Source organism: Gorilla gorilla, chromosome 21 (genome assembly GCF_029281585.2).
Source record: "Gorilla gorilla gorilla isolate KB3781 chromosome 21, NHGRI_mGorGor1-v2.1_pri, whole genome shotgun sequence".
Taxonomy (NCBI): Eukaryota; Metazoa; Chordata; class Mammalia; order Primates; family Hominidae; genus Gorilla; species Gorilla gorilla.
In genome coordinates this window covers 60,904,264-60,930,652 of record NC_073245.2, presented here as the reverse complement: position 1 = coordinate 60,930,652, position 26,389 = coordinate 60,904,264, and the positions used below count along the sequence as shown (strand labels likewise).

Genomic DNA, 26,389 nt, shown 5'->3' with positions numbered 1-26,389 from the left:
TTTTTTTTTTTTTTCTTGAGACAGAGTCTTGCTCTGGCACCCAGGCTGGAGTGCAGTAGTGCAGTCTTAGCTCACTGCAACCTCCGCCTCCCAGGTTCAAGCAATTCTCCTGCCTCAGCCTCCCAAGTAGCTGGTATTACAGGCGCACGCCACCACACCCAGCTGATTTTTGTAATTTTAGTAGAGGCGGGGTTTCACCGTGTTGGCCAGCCTGGTCTCGAACTCCTGACCTTGTGATCTGCCCGCCTCGGCCTCCCAAATTGCTGGGATTACAGGTGTGAGCCACCACGCCCGGCCATCTTGATAATTTTTAAGTGGATAGTTCATTGGCATTAAATTCATTGATAATGTTGTGCAACAGTCACCACTACCCATCCACAGACCTTTTAATCTTCCCAAACTGAAGTTCTGTTCCCATTCAACTCTCCACTCCCCCTCCTCCAGTCCCGATGAACACCATTCTACTTTCTGTCTCTATGAACTTGACTACTCTGGTTACCTCATAGCAGTGGAATTGTGCAGTATTTGTCCTTTTGTGCCTGGCTCATTTTACTGAGCATCCATCCTAAAGGCTCATCCATGTTGTAGCGTATGTTGGAATCTCCTTCCTTTTTAAGGTTGAATAATATTCCATTGATTGTGTGTTAGTCCATTTGTGCTGCTATAACAAAATACCTGAGACTGGGTAATTTATAAAGAACAGAAACTTCTCACAGTTCCGGAGGTTGGGAGTTCCAGACCAAGGTGCCGGCAGGTTCGGCGTCTGTCGAAGGCTGCCGTCTGTTTCCAAGATGCTGCCTTGCTGCTGTGTCCTCCCATGGGGAAAGGGATGGGAGGGGCAGACTCCCTGCGTCACACCCATTTCTAAGGGATGCCTAATGCCCTCCTGACTCGGTCCCCTCCTGATGGCCATACCTCTCAATACTGTTGCATTGGGGATCACATTTCAACATGAATTTTGGAAGGGACAAAAGCATTCAAACCATAGCAGTATGTCTATACCACATTTTGTTTATCCATTCATTCCTCAGTAGACCCAGGGGTTGCTTCCACACTAGGGCTTTCTTTCAGTTTTAAAACTGGGATGGTCTTGGGCAAACTAGGACAAGATGGTTTTATTCTGGTACCAAACTGCAGCCTCTGTTTGGAGTTGGCCAAGTTATTCCTTTCAAAAAAGTTCCCAGTGGGTAGGGGTTGACCAGAAGCTTAGAAAATCTATGCATCAGTTTTGATGCAATATCCCGAAGGTGTTTGCTCCATTCAGGTGCCACATACAGGCCTGTTGCCTGTCTCTTCTCCTTTATTGCTCAGGATTATGGATGCTTACTCTGGATAAGGCCCCAGCAGGCATTGTGTGTTATCCTATTGGGTCCTCTAACCTACTTGCAGATGGGAAAGTGGGCCCAGAGAGGCTGAGTGCCTGGTCCAAGGGTGCACAGCTTCATAGTAGCAAAGCTGGGACTCACCCACTGTGCCTCGGTTCTGTGAATTTTTCAGCGAGTCCTCAAGAATATCTATTCATGGTTTGTAAAAGGAACACATTGGCTCCCAAAGATGAGAAGAAACCTGTGAAATAAAAATGGATAAATGTTTAAACATCTACAGAGTGCAGCTTTATGTTGGCTTCATTAATTGTTAAACATTCATAAAAACTTCATTTGAAAACAATTTGCTGCCTGGATTTTCTCATGTTGCACAAATTCCTGATACGTGCTGATAAATCACAGCCAATTTTTAAAGTGAATGTTTTTCGGCACCAAATAACTTCAAAAGAAAGTTGAGAAACATCCTTGAAAATAAGTTATCTAGCCCAAAGAGATATCAAATGTGAAATATGGGTGCATTTTAATATGTTTGCTATGATATGGGACCCTATGTCCTGGAAGGTCTTGAAATATCTGGATTTGAATTCCAATTTGCATGTCTGTGAAGGGCAGAGCTGCTAACCATTGTACCACACTCCCCAGCCCTCCTGAGAATCACATGCAGTCAGCCCAGAACTCATACTTTTATAGCCAGACAGACGTGGGTTCAAGTCCCAGCCTTGCTACTTCCTAGGTTAGTGACCTTGGACAAGTTGCTCAGCCTGTCCAGGCCTCAGTTGTAGAATGAAGCTAAAACCAATACCTTCTCCTTTAGATTGTTTTGAGGTTTCGATGAGATAATTGTGTAAAGTGCTTAGAATGGTGCCTGACATAGAGTAATTGCTCAATAAACGTAACTATTACAATGATTCCTCATCTCTTTCACAAAAGATTCAAGGTGGCCCAAGATTACATGCAATATAGAAGACTAAAGAAATTGTGCAAGGGTTTGGGGACCACGAGACCAGTAAGACCAGGAAACAAACAGAGGTGGGGGGGTTAGCAATCTGCACAGAGTCCCGCCTTCTGAATGTGCTACAAATAGGTGACAGGGGTGCCATGTGGGAGTTTCTTTTGTGGTTTAGGTGCTTCAGTCAGAGCCCAGAGGAGCCTGGGTTTCAAGGCGCTCAGAGCTGCCCACTTCTTACTGCTGTGGACGTTTCTGGGGCCTCATATTTCCCAAGCTCCTTCGGTGCGCAGAGCTGCCTGTTGATGTCAAAGCATAGGGGAGGCATTGCTCCCAGGGTGAATCCCACGCCTAACTCAGGGTGGGTTGGCTCACAGAGACAACAGGACGTCGGGTCTGAGAGGTATTTGGAGATGGAAGAGACGGGTTGCACTGCTGTGGGAATGGCTCGGAATCAAGGATGAGCCCTGGGATTTGGGTGCATTAGGCCGATGGAAATACCATTTGTGGAGATGGGAAGATGGGCAAGAGTGTGTGGGGAAAATGACTTTCTCCTTGGGCACGCAAGATGCCATGGGGCTTTCCAGCGGATGGGCGGGGGAGAGGGTGGGCTTTACACACACACCCAGACCTCAGGCAGCCCCCACTGCAGAGTCCGCTCCTTGTCAGCTTTTGGGTAACATTTGACACAGGTTAGAATAGAGTGTAGGGAAGTTAGACAAGCGAGCTCATTAGCTAACCTTTTTTTTTTTTTTAATTATTTTTGAGCACCTGCCGTGTATCAGGGGCTGTTTTTGGTTCTAGAGACACAGCAGGGAACAAGACAGACAAAAGCTCCTGTTCTCCCAGATATTACGTTCTGGTGAGGATAGGAGAGACACTTAATAAATAAGAATAAGTGGAATACATCACATGCCCGCTGGTGCTAGGTGCAATGTGGTGGAGGGAACGGTGTGGGAGCGGGGGCAGGGGATCTCCCCCTCACATGGGCGGGGTGGTACAGTTTACATGGGGGGTCAGTGACGGCCATACTGAGGAGGGACATTTGAGCAGAGGGCTGAGGGAGGTGGGGAGCGAGCCCAGGCCACATCTGGGGAGCAGCAGCTCAGAGGCTCTTTGGCAGAGCGAGCCAGGTATGTCTGGGGAGCAGAGAGGGGGCCAGGGTGGCTGAATGGAGTGAGAGGGGAGAGGAGTGGCGAGGAAGCCGCGTGGGCACACCATGCCAGGCTGCGTCCACTCCTGGGAGGGCCCAGACCCCTGCCCGGCTTGGAGCACAGGAGCCGTGTGTGCGGCTTCAGTTCAGACAGGCCCCCTGGCTCTGTGTGGAGACTTTAGGGATGATGCTGGCAGCAGGGAGGGCAGTGGGAGGCAACGCTGGAATTCCAGGCAGGGGAGGATGCTGGCTGAGAACAGGGTGGTGGGGGTGGCAGGATAAATGGTCAGATTCTGGATGTTTTGAAGGTGGACCTAATAGGTTGCTCATGGGTGAGTAGGGCGTTGCAGGTGAGAGACAGAAAGGAGCAGAGAATGACTCCAAAGCCTTTGGCTTGAGCTGCCATTGACTGAGCTGGGATGCTATGAAAGAGGCAGGTGTGCGGGAGGCTCAGGCCTTCACCCTGGAACACTCCAGCATTTAGAGACTGGAGGACGAGGAACCAGTAAAAGCCACTTCCAGTGTTGGTGGCTGGTGCTGGGCATGCGGGGGGCTTTCTTGTGGCCAGTGATGGCCGAGGAGTTGTGGGCTCGGCCAGAGGCCCCTTGGAGTAGCTTGTGTCACTGTCACTCTGTCCTGAGCCCCCCAACCCCAGGCACCCGCATCTTGTTGCAAGTGGAGACGGGGAGGATGTGGAGCAAAGGCTGTAGCCGACCATGCAATGTGTTCATCCACTTCAGCAGCCTATCTGTGGCTTGGCCTGGTGTGGGGACACAGGGTGGGTAACTGGAGCTGACGCAGGAGGATGACTTCCAGGAGATGGTTGGAAAGGCAACTGGCCTTCGGCTTGGGTCAGGGAAAGGGGAGGAGGGTGTGCCCGCGTGGGTCTTTCTGTGCGGGAGAGATCTGTGACAAGGATGTGACCTCGGAGTGTGGTTACAGCCCGTCTTGATTTCAGGAGTCACCCCCACCTTGCATCTTAGCAGGAAAGTGGGAAGAACACATAATTGTGTAGGGTGGGAGGGTATTTTTTGGACACGTCTTCATTTCTAACTCTAGGTTATTTTACCCCTTAAAATAAAATGTTGATTGAATCCCTGCTGGATCAGTTACACATGTGTTTGGCTGCACATAACAGGAAACCTGACTTATTAATAAGATATTCTTCTCTCACATAATTCATTGTCTGGAGTTTGTGGTCCTAGAGCTCAGCAATGCCGTCTGTACCCAGGCATCTCCTGCCTTTCTGTTCTGCTATCCTCGTATCTTCTTATGGGTTGCCTCATAGGCACAGTGTGGCAGCCATGGCTCCAGACATCACATCTGCACAGAACTATGGCCAAAGGCTGTCCTGTTGGAGAACATTTTTTCTTTCTGTGTATTAGGGGAGGAGACTTCCTACAGTCCTCCCTTCCCCTGCATGGTCTTTTCCTTAGGTCTCATTGGCTGGATGGGTCTGACATACACCCCTAAACCAGCCCCTGGGGAAGAGAACCGGGATTGCTGATAGTGGCTTAGAATTCCTCGGGGTTCATTTCTTGTGACTTCGGGAGGGGGCTTGCTAGGCACTATTCAGACAATCAGAGTTCTTTAAACTCTGAGGATGAGGTGGGCATTGGCCCTTGGAGAGACAACTTGCACTCTCTATCAGCTCCGGAACGGCTTGGTGCATTATCTTATTTAATCCTCAGAACAACTTGAGACAAATGCAGTTGTTCCCATTTTACTGATGAAGAAACTGAGGCTTGGGTTATATAACTTGCCGCAGGGCACACAGCCACCAGGATCCTCTGTGTGTTTGTGTGTGGCAGGGGTTGTCCTGATGCCTTCACAGTCAATAACAATCATAACGCTTGGTATTAATGATCGCTGATTGAGTCTGAGCAGAGACCACCTCTCAGGGGTGTCAGAGACCTAGGAGAATCAAGGGCAGATCTGAGAATGAAATAAAAATATGGATGAGGAAAGGAAGCTCAGAGAGGCTAAGGGATTGCCCAAGGACGTGGCCAGGGCAGAGTGGGGTTTGAATCGGGGGAAGCCAGCTCTGGAGTTTGCTCTCTTCACCTCTCCACTGGGTGATTTCTGGGTCTGTGTCACTTGGGCTCCAGGATGCCCCAGGCTGCGACTGTCACATGCAGGGCAGGGGGTCAGCAGGCTGAGCGGGAGAGAGCAGAGGCCAGGCCAAGGAGCCAGGTGTGGGGCGGGCACAGATCTGCATGCTCCCATGCTGGCTCTGCAGAAATGCACCTGGAATGCCCGCCATGTGGGCTCCCACGACCAGGCAGATGGCAGGTACTGATGGTAGCAGGGTTCTCAGCAGGGGCAGGGGCAGGGGCAGAGAGGGGTCAGGGTAGGAGAGGCGGGGGTCAGGCTGGCAGCTTGAGGTACTACTGGGAGAAGAGATGCAGGAGAAATGGGAACAGGAAACTTGGCTGCAAGCCTAGGCAACTAACCTCCCCTCTCAGCCTCACTTCCCCTCTCCATGGCGTGGTGGTGGGGGTGTCCAGCTCTGAGCAGTCTCCATTGTTACTGTGTAAGCTTGAACAACTGCCAAGTCTGTCTGTGCCTCTGTTTCCTCCTCTGTCGAGTGGGGTTAATAAGAGTGATTGTCTCCAGGTCAACCATACAGTCTGAGTGAAATCCTGCAGCTCCTTGTACATGGTGGGTCGGTGAGAGGCATCCTTGGGCATCTTTATGGGGTCTCGGAATTCATGGGTAAAGAGGCTGTCTGGGGTCCTGTGTGACTCACACCTCTTTCCCCCATTACTCCGTCTCTCCACCCCACTTTGCCTCCTCCATCTTCATTCCTCAGTGGTTCTCTCCAGTGAAAAAATAACTAATCAGGAACAGCTGACATTTATCAAATGCTGCCTGTGTGCCAGGCTTTGGGCCGAGGGTCTTGCACAGAGTGTCTCATTCAATCCTCATGAGATCTTGGTGGGATGGAGACACTCTCCCCACCACTATAGACAGAGACCGAGACAGGGAGGTGAGTTCAGAATCAGTTTCCAAACTGGGTCCTCTCTTCTCCCTTCTTTCTGTCCCTCCTCCCCTCCCCCATCACATTCCTTTTGTTCCCTTCCTTCCACTTTTTGTGCCCCACCAAGTAGGAGACTTTGAATTTTGATGTGGGATGATGAGGTGAACATGGCAGGCAGTGTCCCTGCCCGCATGGAGCTTACACCCGGTGGGCAACAGACCTTAAGCAAAATGTATACATGGGTGAGTTAATTTCAGACTGGGACAGGGTGGCACAGATGCCTTGCAGGGTACTGAGTGTGTGTGACTGGTGAGTGTTTATTGAGAGGACGGGTGGAGGAATGTTTGGGGGGCTACTTTCAGGTAGTTAAGGATGGGACTCTCTGAGGAGGTGGTATGGCCCTGAGACCTGCAAAGCCGGGTCAGGGCATTCCAGGTGTGCAGGAAAGGACGAGTGCAAAGGTCTTGAGGTGTGCAGAGGGCACCTGGGGGTGGGCAGGCGGGTGGGGGGGTCAAGGCAGGGAAGCATGGCGGGGGAGGTTGCAGGGGTCTCGTGTGCGGCGGCTTCCTCTGGGAGAGGAGAAATTGCATCCTTCCCAGAGGGCTGCAGGGAGGTGGCAGGGCTTCCTGTTCAGGTGGCACATCTGGGCCTTCTGTATCACTGTTGACCTGAGAGTCCCTGCTAGCCTAGCTTTAGGAGCTCCAAGACCCTGTGGGGAGGCTGGGACTGTGAGCGCCTCAGAAGGCCAGGTGGCTCCAGCTGCCTGCCGGGCCTCCCATCTGCAGAGCTAGGGCCTGCCGCCATTGGGCCCTGCTGGCCTCCCCACTGCTGGCCCCTCACGGCGTGGGGGCGGCTGCTCTGGATATGGCCTCTCATAGCCACCTCCCCTGGCAGGGTTCCCAACCCGCAGGCCCTCCAGCTACTGGCTTGGGGTCCTGTGGGAGAAATGTGTCTTTATGGAGTCAGCCAGGGCAGGCAGTGTGGTGAAATGCCAAGGCCAGAGGCTCTGCCTCAGGCCTTCTGCCCAGGGCTGAGTCCTGCTGCCTCTGAATAGCACCCCTGTCTCCTCTGGTTGGAAAATCCCCTCTGGCTGTGGACGGGAGGGGACAGGTGGGGCCTCTCAGGGCTCCTCATTCTGGGAGGCATTTCAGTAAGACGAGGTGGTGCCTGTGGCTGTCTCTTTGGAGTTCAAGCTCATTGACCTGGCTGCAAGCTCCTACACAATCTGGCCCCTGCTGACCACTCCTTTATTAAATCAGCAGACAGCTATTGAGCAGGGACTCTAGGTCAGCCCCGTTCCCAGCACTTAGGATTGAGCGGGGACACAGCAGTGCCGGCTCCTGGCCCCCACGGGCCTGACTCAGCTTGTCCTCCCCTGGCCAGCCGTGCTGCCTTCTGGTTCCTCTGCGCTCCAAGCTTCTGCCCATCTCCAGAGCTTTGCCCCTGCTGTTTCCTCTGCTTGACAGTCCCTCCCACCTGCACATGTGCATGCACGCACACACACACACACACACACACACACACACACACACACACACACACACACGTCACACACTTGGCCTGGACGTATTGAGTGTCTTTGGGTTGCAAGCAACAGAAACAGGCCCTGGCTAATTGAAGGGGGAATAAAAAAGGATGACTCATTGAAGGGAGGTGGGGCACTCAGAAAGTCAGGGCAGGCCTAGGAGGCCTTAGGAAGAACTGGCACCGGGAAATGCTGAGAAGCTAGCACGTGGAGGCTCTGTCCAGCACACCGCTGTGGGGGACAATCAGCGCTGCTTTTCCTTGTCCTTGGGGTCCTCCACTCAAGTGTCATGTTCTTGGGGCAGGGAGCATCCCTTTGGCCTCAGCCTGGCCTAGGAGGGCTGCAAACCTTGATCAACTGCCCCACCAAGATGACATCCCAACTGGGAGAGTTGGCCCCAAAGGCCAAACCCACAGGGTCCAGCACACGGGCCGTGCCTGTTCATTCTTCACGTTTCGGGTTGGATGTCACTTCCTTGGGGAAGTCCTGAGATGAGTCAGATTGCCTTGGTTCAAATTGTATCAGTTTGGAATATTTTCATTTGCCAGGATAACAAACCCAACTGAACAGTGGCTTACAGAGATGCCATCTATCAAGAAGCATGGAGCTAGGTGGTTCCAGGGCTGGTTTGTGGGCTCAGTAGCAGACAGAAGAATCTTCCATTCTTCACCCCACCATCCTGAGCATCACTTCCTCACATGACTTTATCCCAGGCAGGGAGGAGTGGTGCTGCTTTTCCCTTTTACCTGGGGAGGGAAGGTGTTTTTCAGAAGCCCCTGGTAGGCTTCCCCAGTCATCTTATTAGCTGGTGCGTGGTCAGTTAGCAATTGAACTTGATTTCTAGTATTAGAGACACAATTATGGAAGCTGAGCCAAATTAGGGTTTGTGTTTCTGTAGCATGAGAGAAGTCCAGAGGTGGGTGGTTCAGAGCTGCTATAGTGTCTCCTGATATCTTTGGGGACCACACTCTCTGTGTCTTTCTGCTCTGTCTTCCTTAGTGTGTTTCCAGCCATGAGGGCACCTTGTAGTCTAAAGTGACTGCAAGAGTTCCAGCCATCACATCTTTGTTCCAGGCAGGAGGAAGAGAAAGAAAGGGCCAGGGACAAGGGGTTTTGCCAGAGCATCCCACCAGTGATTTCTGCTTATAGCTCATTGGCCACCTGTAGCTGCAAGGGAGGCTGGAGATGGATGAGGGCTTCTTGACCAGGGAGGAATGGGAAAGGTGTTGCTAGGCGACCAACATTGTCTGCCACTTAAAATCTCCATTTTTTCTTTGCGGTATTGATCACAGTACACTAAAATAGTCTTGTTTGGAGTTTATTAATAATAATCACAAATGGGGCCAGGCGTGGTGGCTCACGCCTGTAATTCCAGCACTTTGGGAGGCCAAGACGGATGGATCACGAGGTCAGGAGATTGAGACCATCCTGGCTAACACAGTGAAACCCCGTCTCTACTAAAAATACAAAAAATTAGCCGGGCGTGGTGGCAGGCGCCTGTAGTCCCAGCTACTCGGGAGGCTGAGGCAGGAGAATGGCTTGAACCCAGGAGGTGGAGCTTGCAGTGAGCCAAGATCATGCCACTGCACTCCAGCCTGGGCGATAGAGTGAGACTCTGTCTCAAAAAAATAATAATAATAATAATAATAATAAATAATAATCACAAACCCGTTTTGGGGTTACTGCAGTAAACAAAACAGACAACCCCTGGTCCTCGTGGAGCCTACCTTCTTGGGTGGTTGTGGGCTTCTCGCTGGCCATGCATGGCCTCTCGGATGCTGCCACCTAACACCCTCCCCTTCTTGTTCCATTCCAGGGAGACTGCCAGACTCGGGAGGAGGCAGTGGCGCTCGGCGTGGGTCTGTGCAACAATGGCTTCATGCACCACGGTAACCACCCCCACCTGCAGCCCAGCCCCCGGGACCTTGCTCCCTGGAGCTGATGGTTTGGGGGAGTATGGGAGGACTGAAGCCAGGTCTGTGGCTCTCTAGACCCCTGGGGGTTTGGGGTGGCTCACGAATCCCACCTCCCTCCCCTTCCCGTTCTGAACCGATCGAGAAATGGCTTCTGGTGTCCACTGGGGACCAAAATGGCTGGAAGGACATGGGCTAGATTTGAAGTCCAACCCATGGGTTTCCTGTGCCCTTCTTCCTGGGGGGGATGCGGCCTTCCAGGGTAGGCAGCGAGGCCAGATGAGGCAGGCCTGGCCCGAAGGCCTCCGTGGGGAAGGAGGAGCTGTGCCCTGTGGGACAGTGGGCAGGTGGGTTGTGAATGTGAGAGGCAGGAAGCCCTTCCTGGGATGTCTGCCTCTTTCCCCGGCCTCCTCCCTCAGATAAGTGACTTTTCTTTCCACTGGGAGAGAGGCAGGTATTGGGGGGTGAGTTCTGAGATGTTCCTGAGGCAGGAAGATAGCAAGAAGGAGGACGAAGTGGCTCCATGGACACCGGTTTAAATTACAACAAAAGTTAGTGTTCTGTGTGCCTGGGCTCTTTCTAGACACTTCACATATATTTATTAGTTTAATACAGCAGCCCTTTGATGTGGGTATTAACATCAGCCCCATTTTATAGATGAGGGTATAGAAGCTCAGATAGTTGAGAAACTTTCTCAAGGTTACATGGCAAGTAGAAGTTGGGATTAGAACGCAGGCCATCTGGAGCCAGGATTAGAAATCAGGCAGTCTGGAGCCGGGATTAGAATTCAGGCCGCCTGGAGCCGGGATTAGAATTCAGGCCGCCTGGAGCCGGGATTAGAATTCAGGCCGCCTGGAGCCGGGATTAGAATTCAGGCCGCCTGGAGCCGGGATTAGAATTCAGGCCGCCTGGAGCCGGGATTAGAATTCAGGCCGCCTGGAGCCGGGATTAGAATTCAGGCCGTCTGGAGCCGGGATTAGAATTCAGGCCGTCTGGAGCCGGGATTAGAATTCAGGCCGTCTGGAGCCGGGATTAGAATTCAGGCCCTCTGGAGCCGGGATTAGAATTCAGGCTGCCTGGGGTGGGATTAGAATTCAGGCTGTCTGGAGTCGGGATTAGAATTCAGGCTGTCTGGAGCTGGGATTGGAATTCAGGCCACCTGGGGTGGGATTAGAATTCAGGCTGTCTGGAGTCGGGATTAGAATTCAGGCCGTCTGGAGCTGGGATTGGAATTCAGGCCGTCTGGAGCTGGGATTGGAATTCAGGCCGTCTGGAGCTGGGATTAGAACCCAGGTCGTGCGGGTTTAGAGGCTGCACACTCAACTGCTGTGCTATGTAGCCTCTCGCCTTGAAGGCCCTGGGGGATCCCTGAGTCTCCTGTCCTTTCAGCAGGACAGGTAAATCTTTAACCCCCGCCAAGGTGCCATTTTCCTGTTTCTAGAACATTCCTCAGAGCCTTTGCACTTGCAGTTTCCCTTGCCAGGGTGCCCTGCCTGCCTCATCCCTGCAGGTAACTCAGTGTTTCTGCTCAGTTGACCCCTCCCCAGTGAGGGCCTCCCCACAACCCCAGCTAAAATAGCTCCTCCCCATCATCACTCTGCTCCTAGCTCGGATTCTCTCTTTTTTTGTTTTTTAGACGGAGTCTTGCTCTGTCGCCCAGGCTGGAGTGCAGTGGCAGGATCTCGGCTCACTGCAAGCTCCACCTCCTGGGTTCACGCCATTCTCCTGCCTCAGCCTCCCGAGTAGCTGGGACCGCAGGCACCCGCCACCACACCCGGCTAATTTTTTGTATTTTTTAGTAGAGATGGCATTTCACCGTGTTAGCCAGGATGGTCTTGATCTCCTGACCTCGTGATCTGCCCGCCTTGGCTTCCCGAAGTGCTGGGATTACAGGCGTGAGCCACCGCGCCCAACCAGATTCTCTTTTTTTTAAGGGCCTGTTCTCTCCCTGTTAGGCAGATCCCATCACTCCTTTGTGTCTTTGTTCATTCTGACATCGCGTGTGGTGTCTTTGGTGTTCCAGGCACCGTGCCAGGTTCTGGGATCAGAGTGATGACCAGGACAGATAACAGTCGCGCGCGTGTGTGTGTGTGTGTGCATGCACACTTGTATGTGCGTGCACACATGTGCATGTGGTGTGTGCAGGGGAAGGAAACAGGGATGCCAGCGAGGAGGTGGTCATGATAGTCCAGGGGAAGGAGGATATGGCTGGGACCTGGTGGTTGCAAGGGGTTAGAAGTGGTCAGATTCAGAAAACCCTGAGCCACAGGAAGGCCTTTTGGCTGTTTCTCCTTTCTGATATTGGCTTTTTTAGTTCTAACTCAGAGATCTGCAAACTCCGTAACAGCTGCTTAACTCTTAACTCTGCCTTTGTAGCACAAAAGCAGCTACAGAGAGTATGTAAACAAATGGGCATGGTTGTGTGCCAATAAAACTTTATTTAGAAAAGCAGGTGGTGAGCCATAGTTTGTTTTTTGAGATGAAGTCTCACTCTTGTCACCCAGGCTGGAGTGCAATGGTGTGATCTCGGCTCACCACAACCTCCACCTCCCAGGTTCAAGTGATTCTCCTGCCTCAGCCTCCTGAGTAGCTAGGATTACAGGCATGCACCACCACACCCAGCCGGGCCATAGTTTGTTGAGCCCTGGTCGGCCTGCTGGATTTGCGGTTCCCTTGGCAGAGTGAGCCACGTGCTGGAGACCTGAGAGGCCTTTGGACCTATCCCCTGCCTTGTGGCCAGCAGGTCCCTGACTCAGCTGACTCCCAATAGGCCCATACGCCTCTCTGGTCCTCAGTTTCTCCAGTTTTCCATTGGAGGCCTTGCATTCCCCTCCTGTGCGCTCAGCATGCCCAGAGTTCTGTGGGAATAGGACTCACTTTTTAGCTTCCAGTTTCCCCAGCTGAGGTGGGCAGGTAAGGGCCAGTCTGGACAGCTGAGGGCATTTTCACGTGTCTACCTCATCTCACCAAACTCCTTCATTCCCAGAAGCTGCTCTGTTTGCCTCGGGGCCCTCTGACAGCCCTGAGCCTCCCGCCAGTCAGCTGGGCACAACCTCTCATTTGTGGGTGAGGTAATTAGGGGTCCTCCCCAGCTGCTATTCCGGGAAGGCTGCTGGCTGTGGACATTTTGCAGGGCGGTGACTCCCAGGCAATCCTGATGTCCTCAAGGGCTCTCAGGGAGAGAAATTGCAGGGCATGACCCTGCTCCTCTGTTCCCTGCCACGAACTCAAAAATAGGCTAAAATAGGAAAGGGCCAATTCCAGGGTTGTGGCTGCAGCAAAATACAGGGTGAGGTGCAGGATGGGCGATCGGGAGGGGCCTCTGTGGCACCTTTTGAGGCGCCTCGAACTGGGGCCGAACTGAGCCTGCAGACACTAAGGTATTCCCACCTTAGGGCTGACCTGGGGTCCGGCCCTCTTGCTTTAGGCACATGTGGGGAAACTGAGGCTTGCCATTTAATCCCCACAGCCACCCCAGCATGTTGGTCCTGTTGTTATTCTTGTAGATGAGGAAACTGAGGCTCAGAGAGGCTAAAGGGCATGAAGTCAGGAAGGGGCTGAGCAGGGATTTGAACCCAGATCTGAGATTATCCTATAAAGCCAGACCAGCAGCCTCGAGGGAAAGGTATTGAGGTCGGTAGCTCGCTTGGCTGAGCTCGTGGACTTGAGGGATTCCACGTTGTTTTCCACAAGTATTTTGGCCAATATGCAACATTGCAATTCTTCCTCCCACTCCTGGAATCTTCTAACTTAATGTTTATAGTGGAGTCGAAGCCAGCGGCCCCCTGGGGCCTGGCTCCCCAGCTCTGGGGAAAGTGGCAATTTGTGTGTCTGTTTTCTCAAAAAGGTAACAGGGGTGGCCTGAGAAAGGGGCTCACAAACAGGTAGAGTTCCAGGTGAAATGTCCTGGAAGACTAAGGAGAAAGAAAGAAATGCCCCCGGCTGCTTTCCACTGAGTCACCACATCCAGAAAAAGCCTCTGTCTTCAGGGACAAGGGGGATGTCTTGTGGCTAAGGCAGCTGGTTTCCCTTGTTTCAGGCACCCACTGGCCTCCGACAGCTGCCTTTACCTCTCCGAGCCTTGATTTCCACCTTTGTCCACTGTTTATACTCAGCCCTGCCTCATTTAACAGGCCTGCCTGGACAGTGTGGGGAGAGGAGGAGGAGAGGAAGGAGGCTCAATGAGGGCCCTTCTGCTGCCTGCTGCCTGCTGGCTGTGTGACCTAGGGGCCTGAGTCTTAGTCTCCCTGTCTATGAAAGGGGGACAGCAAATCCTTATCCAAGGAGCAGATGAACTTAGCATGCCTCCCCAGTGTGCCTGGCACTGGGAGGTGCCCAGTTAAGTTGTAAGTTACAGGGATCAGATCACCAATTGGTTGATACTGGTTATTTTTATTCATTTTCCTGGCTTGTCCTAGAAAGGGGTCAGTGTGTGTGTGTGTATATATATATATACACACGCACACACACATTATATATATTATATATGTTATATACATACTATATTATATATATATATATATATTTTTTTTTTTTTTTTTTTGAGGTGGAGTTTCGCTCTTGTTGCCCATGCTGGAGTGCAATGGCGTGATCTCAGCTCACTGCAACCTCCACCTCCCGGGTTCAAGCAGTTCTCCTGCCTCAGCCTTGCGAGTAGCTGGGATTATAGGCATGCGCCACCATGCCCAGCTAATTTTGTATTTTTAGTGGAGACAGGGTTTCTCCATGTTGTCTCAGGCTGGTCTGGGACTCCCGACCTTGGGTAATCTGCCTGCCTCGACCTCTCAAAGTGCTGGGATTACAGGCGGAGCCACCGCCTCTGACCGGCGTCAGTATACTTTTTTATGTAAAGGGCCACTTAGTAACAATTTAGGCTTTGTGGGCCGTACAGCTTGTCACAGTATCCAACTTTGTCCTTGTGGCTCAAAAGCAGCCACAGATAATACAAGTACAAATACAAATGGCTGTAGCTGTGTGCCAATAAAACTTTATTCATAAGGTCAGGTAGTGGAGCAGATTTAGCCTGCGGGGACTGAGTTTGCCAACTTTTGGTCTAAAGTGTCTCAGCATCATTTCCTTCTGAGAGGTCTGAGTGCCTTTTCACAAATTACTGCTCATTGGAGTTTGCTTATGTTAATTGACTGTTCATATCCTTCGCCCATTTATCTGTGAGCTTCTGAGCTTTTTCTAGTTGATTTGTTAGAGGTTTTTATATTCTAGGTATTTATTCCTGTTGGTTTTGGACACTATAGTTACCTTCACATCTGCCATCTACCTATGGAGTTGTTATCGAATGGAGGTCCTTAATTTTAGTCTAGTACAAGAGGGTCTTATACACAGACTCCTTTTCTTCTCTAGGACAAAGATGTCATCCTATATTTAGTTTTGTTAGCTTTGGTTTTACTGTTCATACGTAGGTCTTTAATCCATTAGTTTATTGTTGCATATGGTGTGAGGTAGGGATTCAATTTTTTTCCCCCCTGGGCAAGTCAGTTTTCCATGCACCATCTGCAGAATACTCTATGATCATATATCATCATCATAGACTAAGTTCCTGCAAACACTTAGTCCTCTTATGTGACTTCTATTCCCTTCTGCTGGTTATTGATCTGTTTCTACTGCATTTCCACACTGTGTGTTACTATGGCTTTGTAAAATATTAATGTCTTTTTATAGCAGGTGAGGCAAGTTCAGACTTTTCAAGAGAAGTCAGAAAGCCAGATCGCTTTGTGAAATATCCTAATATGTTAGTGTTGGCATATGATTCCACTTTAATAGAATAGTGTTTGCCAAACCAAACGTGTCCATGGCCTAGTTCCAGCCTCTGCCTGCCAGTTGGCAAACATGGCTGAAACTTTCCCATGTGAATCTGACCACTGAGTGCACATCTGTGGATCTGCAGTGCTGGAGAAGAGCGAGTTCAGGGATGAGTCCCAGTACTTCCGCTTTCATGCTGACGAGGAGATGGAGGGGACCAGCAGCAAGAACAAACAGCTTCGCAACGACTTCAAGCTGGTGGAGAACATTCTGGCCAAGCGCCTGCTGGTAGGAGCACAGCTGAGCAGCTGTCCCTTCCTTGCCAGAGCCCCCTGCAGGCATGGGAGCTGGGCGACCTTCTGGCTATGCACAGAGAAGGGGGCTTAGCTTGGAGTACCAGAATAGGTGGATTCTAGGTGGTAGGGGGCAACTCTGCCAAGAGGCCAGGCTGCATCACTGGCTGAGACTACCCTCCTAACAAAAGAGATTGGGCTTGCAGGTCTCCCTTTCTGTTCCCTTGCCTCTCCTGTCCCCTCCCCGTACACTGTATAGAGAGGTTGGCCTCCTGAAGCAACTCATCCTGCATACCCCACAGCAGCCCCCATCTTAACGCGTGGCCTGCAGCAGGCAGTCAAGACAGAGGCTCAGAGGTTAGGTGTCTGGTCACTGCCAGGGTTGGAGCTGAAGCCTGACTCATATGAAGACGGCTCCATTAACTTCTCTCTCATAGTACTGCAGGGACTGCTGTTCCCTCTGATTTCATTCCTCTCACTGTAAAGTCCCCCAATGCTTCCCGTCACACTTAGGATAAAATTAAACCTCTCACTCCCCTCCCCTCCCCTTCCCTCTTTCCTCTTTCCCTCCCTTCCTCCTTCCTTCCTCTCTTCTTTCTTTTCTCTTTTCTTGTTTTCTTTTCTTCTTTCTCTCTCTCTCTCTCTCTCTCGTGCCCGTCCTTCCTTCCTTCCTTTTCTTTCTCTCCTCCCCTTTCTTTCTTCCCTCCCCTGCCCTCCATTCCCCTCTCTCCCCTCCCTTCCCCTTTCTTCCCTCCCCTCTCTCCTCTCTCCTCTCCTCTGCCTCCCCAGTGGCTAGGACAACAGACCTGTGCCACCACACCCAGCTAATTTTTGTATTTTTTATAAAGACGGGGTTTTGCTATGTTGCCCAGGCTGGTCTTGAACTCCTGGGATCAAGCAATCAACCCGTCTCGGCCTCCCAAAGTGCTGGGATTACAAGCGTGAGCCATTGCGCCTGACCTCCTGATCTCTTTTCTTATCCTCCAGTGCCTTGGGGCCTCCCTCAGGACCTTTGTACGTGCTGTGCCTGCTGCCTGGAGCATGTTCCTCCACTCTTTATGAAGTTTTGTTTTTCATTTTGTTCAGGCCTCAGCTCCGATAGCACCTTCTCTGCCCCCTTGCCGTGCCCTATCCCATTAAGTGCTTTAATTCCAACTATGTACACTCCCTGCATCACATCCTGTATTTCTTTTGTTTATTCGTTTATAGTTGGCCTCCCGCACTAAGCAGGGCTGGGCTTGTTTGTCTTGTTCTAGATGGTGTCTCCAGCACCCATGAGAACTGCCTGGCCGGTGTGATGGGCAGCATCTCAATCAATGTCTGTTGACTGAATGAGTGCCTTTCCCTGTATCCCCCGCACTGGGGAACCCCCAGACCTGTTTCTAGCATGCCTGCCATCCTGCCCTGGGGTGGGACCGCTCCTCCCTAAACTCCCTGACTCCACGTTCTTGGTGGCTGGACACCTTTGGATCCGTGTGATTCGTTAAGCCAGTGGCAGGCACAGAGTGAGCACTGGCTCTGCCAGGTGCTGTTTGCGTTTTGCTCTGTCTCGCCCACCTGGATCTGGCCACTTCCCTACTAGACCTGGGACGAGGTCATGGTCCTGTGGGGGCTGCGGTGGGGCTGGCCGTAGGCCCACCTCGCTCCCTGACCGGGTTCCTTCTGCCCTGGGCCCCCAGATCCTGCCCCAGGAGGAGGACTATGGCTTTGACATCGAGGAGAAGAACAAGGCTGTGGTGGTGAAGTCTGTCCAGAGGGGCTCGCTGGCTGAGGTGAGGCCCTTGGGGGAGCTGGCAGGGACCGTGTGCAGGTGGCAGAGCGGGGTGTCTCTCTTCACCCTCCTTGAGGCAGCCCAGCCCAGGAGATTCTGGAATGATTGCTGACTCCTCTTCTCTCATTGCTCACGTGGAGAAACTGAGTCCAGGACCCACTGTCTGCAGTGGCTGCAGTAGCTGGGAGTGAGTGCAGAGTCCTGGGGCTGTGCTCCTGGTGTGTTCCACCACTGCCCTCTGCTGGACACTGTGGGGAGGTACAGGAAAAAAGCAGGTGTCTCAGTTTTCTGCGACCAGTCACAGTGGCTTGAATAAGATAAGCTCATTGCTGTCTGATGCAAAGCCTACAGGAGAATAGGTTAGGAGAGTGAGGGTGTGGCTGGCCGAGGATTCAGCCCTGGGGCCTTCCGGCTTTGCCTGGGGCGTGTGCAGGTGGGTGGGGGAGATGCACCTGCCGTGCTGGCTGGAGCCCAGCTTGCCCCTGTGGCAATTAGGAATGCTTTGGGCTGCAAGGAGCAACATACCCATGGCCGGAGCGGCTAGGTTTACCTTGCCAGTGATGTGAGTGGTTGGAAGGAGGCAGTTGTGAATCTTGGTTCAGGTCAGCAGGTCTTCATCCTTTTTCGCCAGGCCCTAACAGACATAAGATGGCCACCCCGGTGTGACCCTTGTGTCCCCACACAACAGGGTCAGGCCTCAGCAGAGTTTCCCCTCAGGAGGAATACCTTTCCCAGCTGCCCTCCCATGAGCTTCCCTTTGTGGCTCATGAAGCAGAACCAGGTCCCTTGTGCCCCTCAACTGCTTACCACAGACAGCACGCAGTCACCCAGTCCTGCTGGATCCCTTGGGCCAGCACCCTTCTGCTGAACACATTTGAGCTTCCTTGGTGAGGAGGGAAGGAGCTTAGTAACCGGTGTGCACGTCTGTCCTCTGCCGTCCCTGCCCAGATGGCTGGCCTGCAGGTGGGGAGGAAGATCTACTCCATCAATGAGGACCTGGTGTTCCTGCGGCCGTTTTCGGAGGTGGAGTCCATCCTCAACCAGTCCTTCTGCTCCCGCCGCCCTCTGCGCCTCCTGGTGGCCACCAAGGCCAAAGAGTGAGTGTCCCAGGGCGGGGTGTCCAGCAGCCCTGCCTCTCAGGCTGAGTGGTGGCTGAGGGCTGGGGCGGCATGAATTGTCCTGGTCCCCCGTGGCTGGGACCCATTGTTGGAGGCACACAACACAAGCTGGACCTTCATTCATTTGGCAGATGTTTACAGAGTGCCACTCTGTGCTTGGTGGCAGTTTGGGTCCTGGGAATCCAGCCACGTGGGGATGCATGCAGTTCCTGCCATTCATAGATCTCAGATCTAGTTGAGGGAGGAGGCAGGAGACAGACAATGTGCAGATACAGAAGTAAGACACTGAGCCTGTGCTGGTGAGCGTGGCACAGATAAGTTTCTATAAACCCGGGAAAGGGGCCAGAGTGTGCAGAGGGATGGCCGTCAGGGAGACATCACTGTGAGTCGGGGTGAAGACCCGAAGCAGATGAGGGGGGAGTCAAGGGGATTTCTGGAGGAAGAGGGCTCCAGGCAGGGGAAGCAGCTAGGGCAGAGGCCCTGAAGTGGGACCGTGTCTGGTGCATTGGAAGAGCAGAAGGAAGCTGATGGGGCTGGAGCAGTGAGTGAGAGGGAGGGCTGGGTAGTGAGATCTGTGGGTTAACGGGGTCCAGGCCCTGGAGGCCCCTGGCAAGGACCCATGGGGAGCCACTGGAAGCTTCTGATCGAAGTCCGGTGGCTGCAAGTGGAGCTCAGATTGTCAGGGGCAAAGGTGGCTCTCGGGGGAGCTGAGGAGGTGGTGGCTCAGCAGAGTGCGAGAGCAGGGGTGGGAGGAGCAGACCCATGCTAGGGGTAGGTACCGGGAAGCAAAGCATTTTCTCTTTGAGAAATTATGCATCTGGTTTTTCACTTTTCCCTTTTATTTAACACAGATCTTCTCTTGACAGGAGGGGTGGAAAGTTTTAAATATGATTATTTCAGTAAAAAGGCGAGCTGACTTAGGGAAACTGTGGTTGATTGATGGGTTGGTATGTGGAAGTGGCAGAAAGCACCAAGGTGGAATGTGTCTGCTGAAAGCTGTGGAAACACCTGGCTTGAGAGCAGGCTCCCAGCTCGGCTTTATCTGCAAGGGGGAATGGGAGGGACAATTGTGCAGCATAGGATTGGAGACCTGCCTTAGACGGGGATGTGGGCAGGGTACTGACACTCCGGGAGCAGTGACACCCATTGCCCTCCCTGGCAGGTGCTGCCTCTCTGCTTTGGGGATCGACCCACAGAATGGCACAGACCTGCCTTCTTAGGGGACTTGTGTGGGTGTTTTTCTAGGGTCAGCACCGAGATGTACCAGCAGATCACTTCTCACCCTCCCACCTGCGATTGTTAAACTATTGACTGGTTGGAGTGCTGGTCTCACCTCCAAGGGTCTTAGGACAGGAGAATGATGGAGGTGTGGGAGGATGGTCTGGAATTTCTGTGCGAGGACAGAAGCTCCAAGGGCAGGCCAGTGGGATGTGCTTAATCAAAGATCCTGGTGGCATGGGCTCTGCCTGATTGACATTTCTCTCTGTATTTGGGAGCTGGAAAGCCTGGTGTTGCTACTACTATTTTGGGCTGAATTTTCCCAGTGTTTCCAAGGCAGAAAGTCTCCGGGTTGGCCCCGGGGTTATTGAGAGTGATGCTGGTTTTCCTCATGGCCTTTTTCCCTGCCTCTTCTACCTGGTGCAGGATCATCAAAATCCCCGACCAGCTGGACACACTGTGCTTCCAGATTCGTGGAGCTGCCCCACCGTACGTCTATGCTGTGGGGAGAGGTGAGTGGGAGCCTTGGGAGAGAGGGGAAAGGTGCAGAAGATGGTGGGTCTGTCTGTGTGGCAGGAGTTCAGAGCCTTCTGAACTCTAGGCTTCTGCCAGACAATGTACCATCAGCACTTATTTTCTTTGCCTGATGCCAAGACTTGCAAGCACAAATGCCTGTTGGGGTCAGGCAGGCTACAAGTGGGTAGCCATCCCAGTGGAAGACAGTGGGTAGTGGTGAGGACTATGGCAAGGTGAAAAAATAAATGTTCACTCTGGAAGGAGCAGTGGCTCTTCAGCTGGAGCTCCTTATTGCCAGACAGGAATGTGGGTCCACTCTCACCAGACTTGATTTTCTAAGAGAAGCCACCAATGCAAATTTGGGGGCTCTGCCGCAATACTTCTATGGCCGGATCCAGCCGAAAGGCCACCAGTTCAAGACCTCTGCTTTCTGCATTGCCTATTCCTTGTGTGCTATTAAAGGTGTCACTATGTCTTGGAGATGGAACCAAGTAGGTCTATGATACTGGGCCCCCAAACTTTTTTTGCATCTAAGTGCCCCCCTTTCTAAAGTTTAAACATTAATTTTTCACTTGTATGGTCATAGTTGTGCGTTTACTAGGTGTTCATTAAGAAAATGCATACCATGACAGAAGGTTACTGAGAATTTGATAATATTTTAAAGTAGGTTTTCATTTTGTCCTAAAGCAGTGATTCTCACCTTGGGGCAACTTAGCCTCCTCTCCAGAGGACATCGGCCCTGCCCGGAGACATTTTTGTTTGTCATAACTGGGGAGGGGGTGTTTCTGGCGGTTAGTGGGTAGACCAGGGATCCTGCTAAACGTGCCGCAGTGCACAGGACAGCCCCAGAGAACCACACAGAATTATCTGGCCCAAAATGTCAGCAGTGCCTTGGTGAGAAATCCTGCCTCAGAACATCTGCAGAGATACTGATAATAGGTAGTAATAGGTGTTCCTAGGCGAAGAAGGTAAAAAGAATAAAACAGCTGCTATTTCTTGAGCACTTACTGAGTGCCAGGCATGATGCTAAATGCTGCACGTGTATTAGCTCATCGGATCTCCCCAGGACCCTCAGGGTAGGGATTATGAGCGTTCCCATTTCACAGATGAGGAAGCCAACCTCCAGAGAGTGAAGGGACTTGCCGAAGGTTCCAGGGTCGGTCTATGGCAGAGCCAGGGTTTGAAGCCATGCAAGTCCCCAGGGGCTGTACTTGGCACCACCACACCATTCAGGCCTGGTATTGCCCCATGTCTGGGCAAAGCTTGGCATTTGTTTGCATTTCCAGACCTTTCACATGAACTACAAAAAAAACCCTGGGTTCAAGACCTACGGTTTGAGGATTGTGGAATAGCTGAAAAACGTTGCCCTTGGAGTCTCATAGGCCTGGTTTGAATCCTGGCTTCTGGCCATTCGGCCTAGAGAGCATGGCTTTGCCTCTCTGAGCCTGTCACGCTTTCTGCCAAATGGGGCCCAGTAGCACAAGGCGGCTGCAGGACTTTAAAGGAGACGAGGTTCTAGAGTGAAACGGGCCTGAATCGGATCCCGTTTGCCTTGCTGCGTGACCTTGGGCCAGCTACTACTTCTCTGAACCTTAGTTTCTTCTGCAAAATGGGAACATCAATCCATTCTTTGCACCGGAGTGTCAGAGGGCGGCTCTGGGGTGGGAGGGGTGGAGGTGGAGTCTTTGCGCGTGTCTGGGGTTGCAGTGGTGGGTGGTGGGGGACAGTGTTCAGCGGGCTGCTTGTACTTGCCTGGCATCCAGCCTCATGTGCTCCTGTTCCCCTTAGGCTCTGAGGCCATGGCTGCAGGGCTCTGTGCTGGTCAGTGCATTCTGAAGGTCAATGGCAGCAACGTGATGAACGATGGTGCCCCTGAGGTCCTGGAGCACTTCCAGGCATTCCGGAGTCGGTGCGAAGAGGCCCTGGTAAGTTTACCGGAAACTGGGGCCGTCAAAGAAGTCCTGCTGAGTGGGGGCGGGTGGCTGAGGGCTGTCTTCTCTTTAGAGAAAAGCCTGCATGTGCCACTGGTTGTGAGTAGGGTGGAGCTGCTGACCCAACAAGAGGGAGCTGGGCCTGAGCTTTGTGCTCCCGCTGCATCCTTAAACCAGAGTTGCTGAGCCATGATACCCGGGGGTCTCGGTTTTCACAGGGGACACAGGAGAGACAACGTGTCTGCACCCATGTCCCTGCCTCACGTTTTCACATCCCCTGGCTTCTGTATGGAGCATAGACTGTGCACGGTGAGGGCTGAGTGTGACTGGTGGTCAGTGAGTTTCCAGAGCTCTGGAACCCAGGGGCAGTTCACACCTCGGCCCTGTCCCCTCCTCCCTACCTGCCGGCACCATGGCTGTCCCCTTACTCTGGCTTCTGGCAGGGCCTGTACCAGTGGATCTACCACACCCATGAGGATGCCCAGGAAGCACGAGCCAGTCAGGAGGCCTCCACTGAGGACCCCAGTGGCGAACAGGCCCAGGAGGAAGACCAGGCTGATTCAGGTAATAGACGGGGCATGGCATGACAGGAGCTTCCAGAGGGACTGAGACTCCGGAAGGGCTGGGTCCTCTCCTGTTGTCCCCTCCCCTCCCCTCCTCCCAGCCAGTCCACCTCCATGCCAGCAGATTTGTTTTTTTTTTCCTTTTCGGAGACAGGTTCTGGCTCTGTCACCCAGGCTGGAGTGTAGTGTTGTGACCACAGCTCACTGCAGCCCCAACCTCCCTGGTTCAAGTGATCCACCTCAGCCTCCGGAGTAGCTAGGATCACAGGCGTGTACCAGCACACCTGGCTAATTTTTTAAATTTTAGAGTTTTTTTTCAGAGATGAGGTCTCCCTATGTTGCCCAGGCTGGTCTCTTAACTCCTGGGCTGAAGCAGTCTTCTTGCCTCGGCCTCGCAGAGTGCTGGGATTACAGGTGTGCACCACTGCGCATGGCCGCGATGCCCGCGATGTTATGTCAGTTTCTGATGGCTGCTATAGCAAAGTGCCCCAAACCCAGCAGCTTAAACAACACACAGTTACTACTTAAATTTTGGAGGTCAGAAGTCCGAGTCCCACTGGGCTGAAATCATGGTGTCCACAGGGCTGTGGTCCTCCTTGGGCTCTCGGGGAGAATCTGTTTCCTTGCCCGTTTCAGCTCCCTGGTCCAAGCCACTATCATTTCTTACCAGGACGGTGGCAGTAGCCTGCTCATGGCTCTCCCTGTTCTGACTTCCTCTCCTCCCAGGGGCTATTCCCCCAGATGAGAAGAGAACCTTCCAATGGCTCCCTCTGTCCTCAGGGCCAGGCCTTGGATGGCTTGTGTGACCTTGTCCAGACTGGCTCTCCAACACCTTCCATCACTTCCCCACTCACCTCTCTACTCTGGCGGAATGTACTCCTGCCCTGGGGCCTTTGCACTTGCTGTTCCCACTGCCTGGAAGGCTTCCTCCAGAATCCTCCTCGCCTCGCCTTCCTCCCTCCCTCTGATCTCTGCTCAGATGTCACCTCTTTTGGCTTCCAGCCTTCCCACTGCTGTCCCTGGGTCCCCGGCTGAGCCTGTGTGAGGACAGCCCCATGGTCACCCTGACCGTGGACAACGTGCACCTGGAACACGGCGTGGTGTATGAGTATGTGAGCACGGCAGGCGTCAGGTGCCATGTGCTGGAGAAGATCGTGGAGCCCCGCGGCTGCTTCGGCCTCACCGCCAAGGTCTCCTTGGGCACTGCCTGGCCCTGCCCTACCCTGGGGGATTGAAGCCAGTTTCTCTTATCAAAGGTTGGGAGAAGGAGTTGGGTGGGACACCTGAATCCCATTTCCTCAGGCTTAGCCTGGAGTCCTGAATTCTGGTCCTTGTCCCACCACTAGGTAGCGTGGGACTGTGGAGAGTGGCTTGTCCCTTTAGCCTCAGTTTACTCCCGTGCAATATGGGCCAGCAACACACCTGACTTCCCGGGGGTTATTACGAGTAGTACAGGAGTCACTGTGGGTGAACCGCTTAAAATCTTCCTGGCACACAGGGAGTGCTCAGTAGCTGTTGACATTTCTGCAGATCCTCGAGGCCTTTGCTGCCAATGACAGCGTCTTCGTGGAGAACTGCGGGCGGCTCATGGCCCTGAGCAGCGCCATCATGACTATGCCCCACTTTGAGTTCCGCAACATCTGCGACACCAAGCTGGAGAGCATTAGCCAGAGGATTGCCTGCTACCAGGAGGTGCCTGCCTGCTCCCTCCGGGGTCTCTGCTACAGGTCCCAGACATAGCATCTCAGCCTGGGATATTTGGGTTGTAAATGACAAAGCCCAACCCAACTCAGCTGAAACAAACAGGAGAATGTATGGTGTGTATTACTGAAAAGGACGGAGGTGAACTTATCACATCATAGCAGTGTGGCCTCTCCGCATCTCCTGGCTTCATTTTCCTTAGTGTTGGGTTCACTCTCAGGCAAACCCTTCTCATGTGGTGGGGACACGTTGGCCCTTGATAGCTCTAGCCTCAGCAAGCCCAGGAGAAAATTAACTCCAAGGGAGTTCTGGTTGGCTTGGCTTAGGTCACTTGCCTCACCTGGTTCCAATCGCCATAGGGATGGAGAGGCACGTTGACCCTGAACCTCATGAACTGAGGGTGGGGCAGAGACAATGCCTCAAGGATGGTTCAGGGGCAGCCAAAATGGAGCCATGCATGGGGTGGGCACCCCGAGGTCTTGAGTTCCTCCAGGCCTTCCCTGCAGTCCTGAGCCATGAAACACAGTCCAGGGGTTCCCCTTCTCATTTGGAGCTACTGGCATTTTGTCCAACTGTGGGGCATCTGGCCTAGGCCAGGATAAAGTGGGTATTGGGTATGGGCCAATATTTCCAGACCCTGCCCTGTGATTCACGACATTACGGCCTCCACTTTCTCAGTTTGCAGCCCAGCTGAAGAGCAGGGTCAGCCCACCCTTCAAACAAGCCCCCCTGGAGCCCCACCCGCTGTGTGGCCTGGACTTCTGCCCCACCAATTGCCACATCAACCTCATGGAAGTGTCCTACCCCAAGACCACCCCCTCAGTGGGCAGGTCCTTCAGCATCCGCTTTGGACGCAAACCCTCCCTCATCGGCCTTGACCCGGAGCAAGGTACCTATGTGTGTCTATTAGAAACTGTGTTCAGATGTTGCACTCCAGATACTTAAACCAAAACTTGTCTGAAGGTCAGCCATCCAGGGCTGGAATGGCGGCTCCATGGTCATCAGGGATGACCTTCTCTCTTTATGGGGCAGCATCTCTAGATGTGGCTTTATGCCTTGTGGATGATAATATCTGCTGGGGTACCAGCCATCATGTCTGCATTGCAGGCAGGAAAAGATCACAGTAGTTAAAAGCATGTTAGCACCAGACTGGAACAGTCTTCTTGAAGTAACTGAATGAATTAAGAGTATTTAGAAGGGACATTTTTCTCCTTCATTGGGATCCTTGAAATGGGTTTGTATTGTTCCGCCCAAAGGCCCGGTGGATGCTGGGGGCTGTTTTCCAGTGAGCTCTCTCTTCCTCCACTGCAGGCCACCTGAACCCCATGTCCTACACCCAGCACTGCATCACCACCATGGCTGCTCCCTCCTGGAAGTGCTTGCCTGCTGCAGAGGGTGATCCCCAAGGCCAGGGTCTCCATGATGGCAGCTTCGGGCCAGCCAGTGGGACCCTTGGTCAGGAAGACCGGGGCCTCAGCTTCCTACTCAGGCAGGAGGACCGTGAGATCCAGGATGCCTACCTGCAGCTCTTCACCAAGCTGGATGTGGCCCTGAAGGAGATGAAGCAATATGTCACCCAGATCAACAGGTGAGCGCTGGCCGGGGGTGTCCGTAGTGAGCAAGGGCAGGTGTTCTCAATCCTGGCCTTACTGACATCGTGGGTAGCATCATTCTTTGTA

The 26,389-nt window shown here is 52.8% G+C and overlaps 1 protein-coding gene and 1 long non-coding RNA gene across 3 annotated transcripts in view; one reads left to right on the top strand and one right to left on the bottom strand.

The window, feature by feature from the left end:
* The window catches only part of PREX1 (phosphatidylinositol-3,4,5-trisphosphate dependent Rac exchange factor 1), a 204,167-nt gene that overhangs the window by 152,749 nt on the left and 25,029 nt on the right, over positions 1-26,389 (top strand). For both annotated transcript variants that reach the window (XM_031004787.3, XM_055373172.2), the window contains exons 15-25: positions 9,746-9,818; positions 15,745-15,887; positions 17,572-17,664; positions 18,612-18,760; positions 20,426-20,511; positions 22,304-22,440; positions 22,890-23,010; positions 24,012-24,199; positions 24,540-24,701; positions 25,389-25,599; positions 26,022-26,298. In XM_031004787.3, coding sequence (XP_030860647.2) covers positions 9,746-9,818; positions 15,745-15,887; positions 17,572-17,664; positions 18,612-18,760; positions 20,426-20,511; positions 22,304-22,440; positions 22,890-23,010; positions 24,012-24,199; positions 24,540-24,701; positions 25,389-25,599; positions 26,022-26,298 — 1,640 coding nt within the window. The remainder of the gene's footprint in view (positions 1-9,745; positions 9,819-15,744; positions 15,888-17,571; positions 17,665-18,611; positions 18,761-20,425; positions 20,512-22,303; positions 22,441-22,889; positions 23,011-24,011; positions 24,200-24,539; positions 24,702-25,388; positions 25,600-26,021; positions 26,299-26,389) is intronic.
* On the bottom strand, positions 17,661-18,616 carry LOC129529152 (uncharacterized). Its single transcript, XR_008674592.2, has 3 exons — positions 18,471-18,616; positions 18,214-18,297; positions 17,661-17,911 (listed from the first exon to the last, which is right to left on the bottom strand). It is a non-coding gene; the product is annotated as an uncharacterized lncRNA (long non-coding RNA).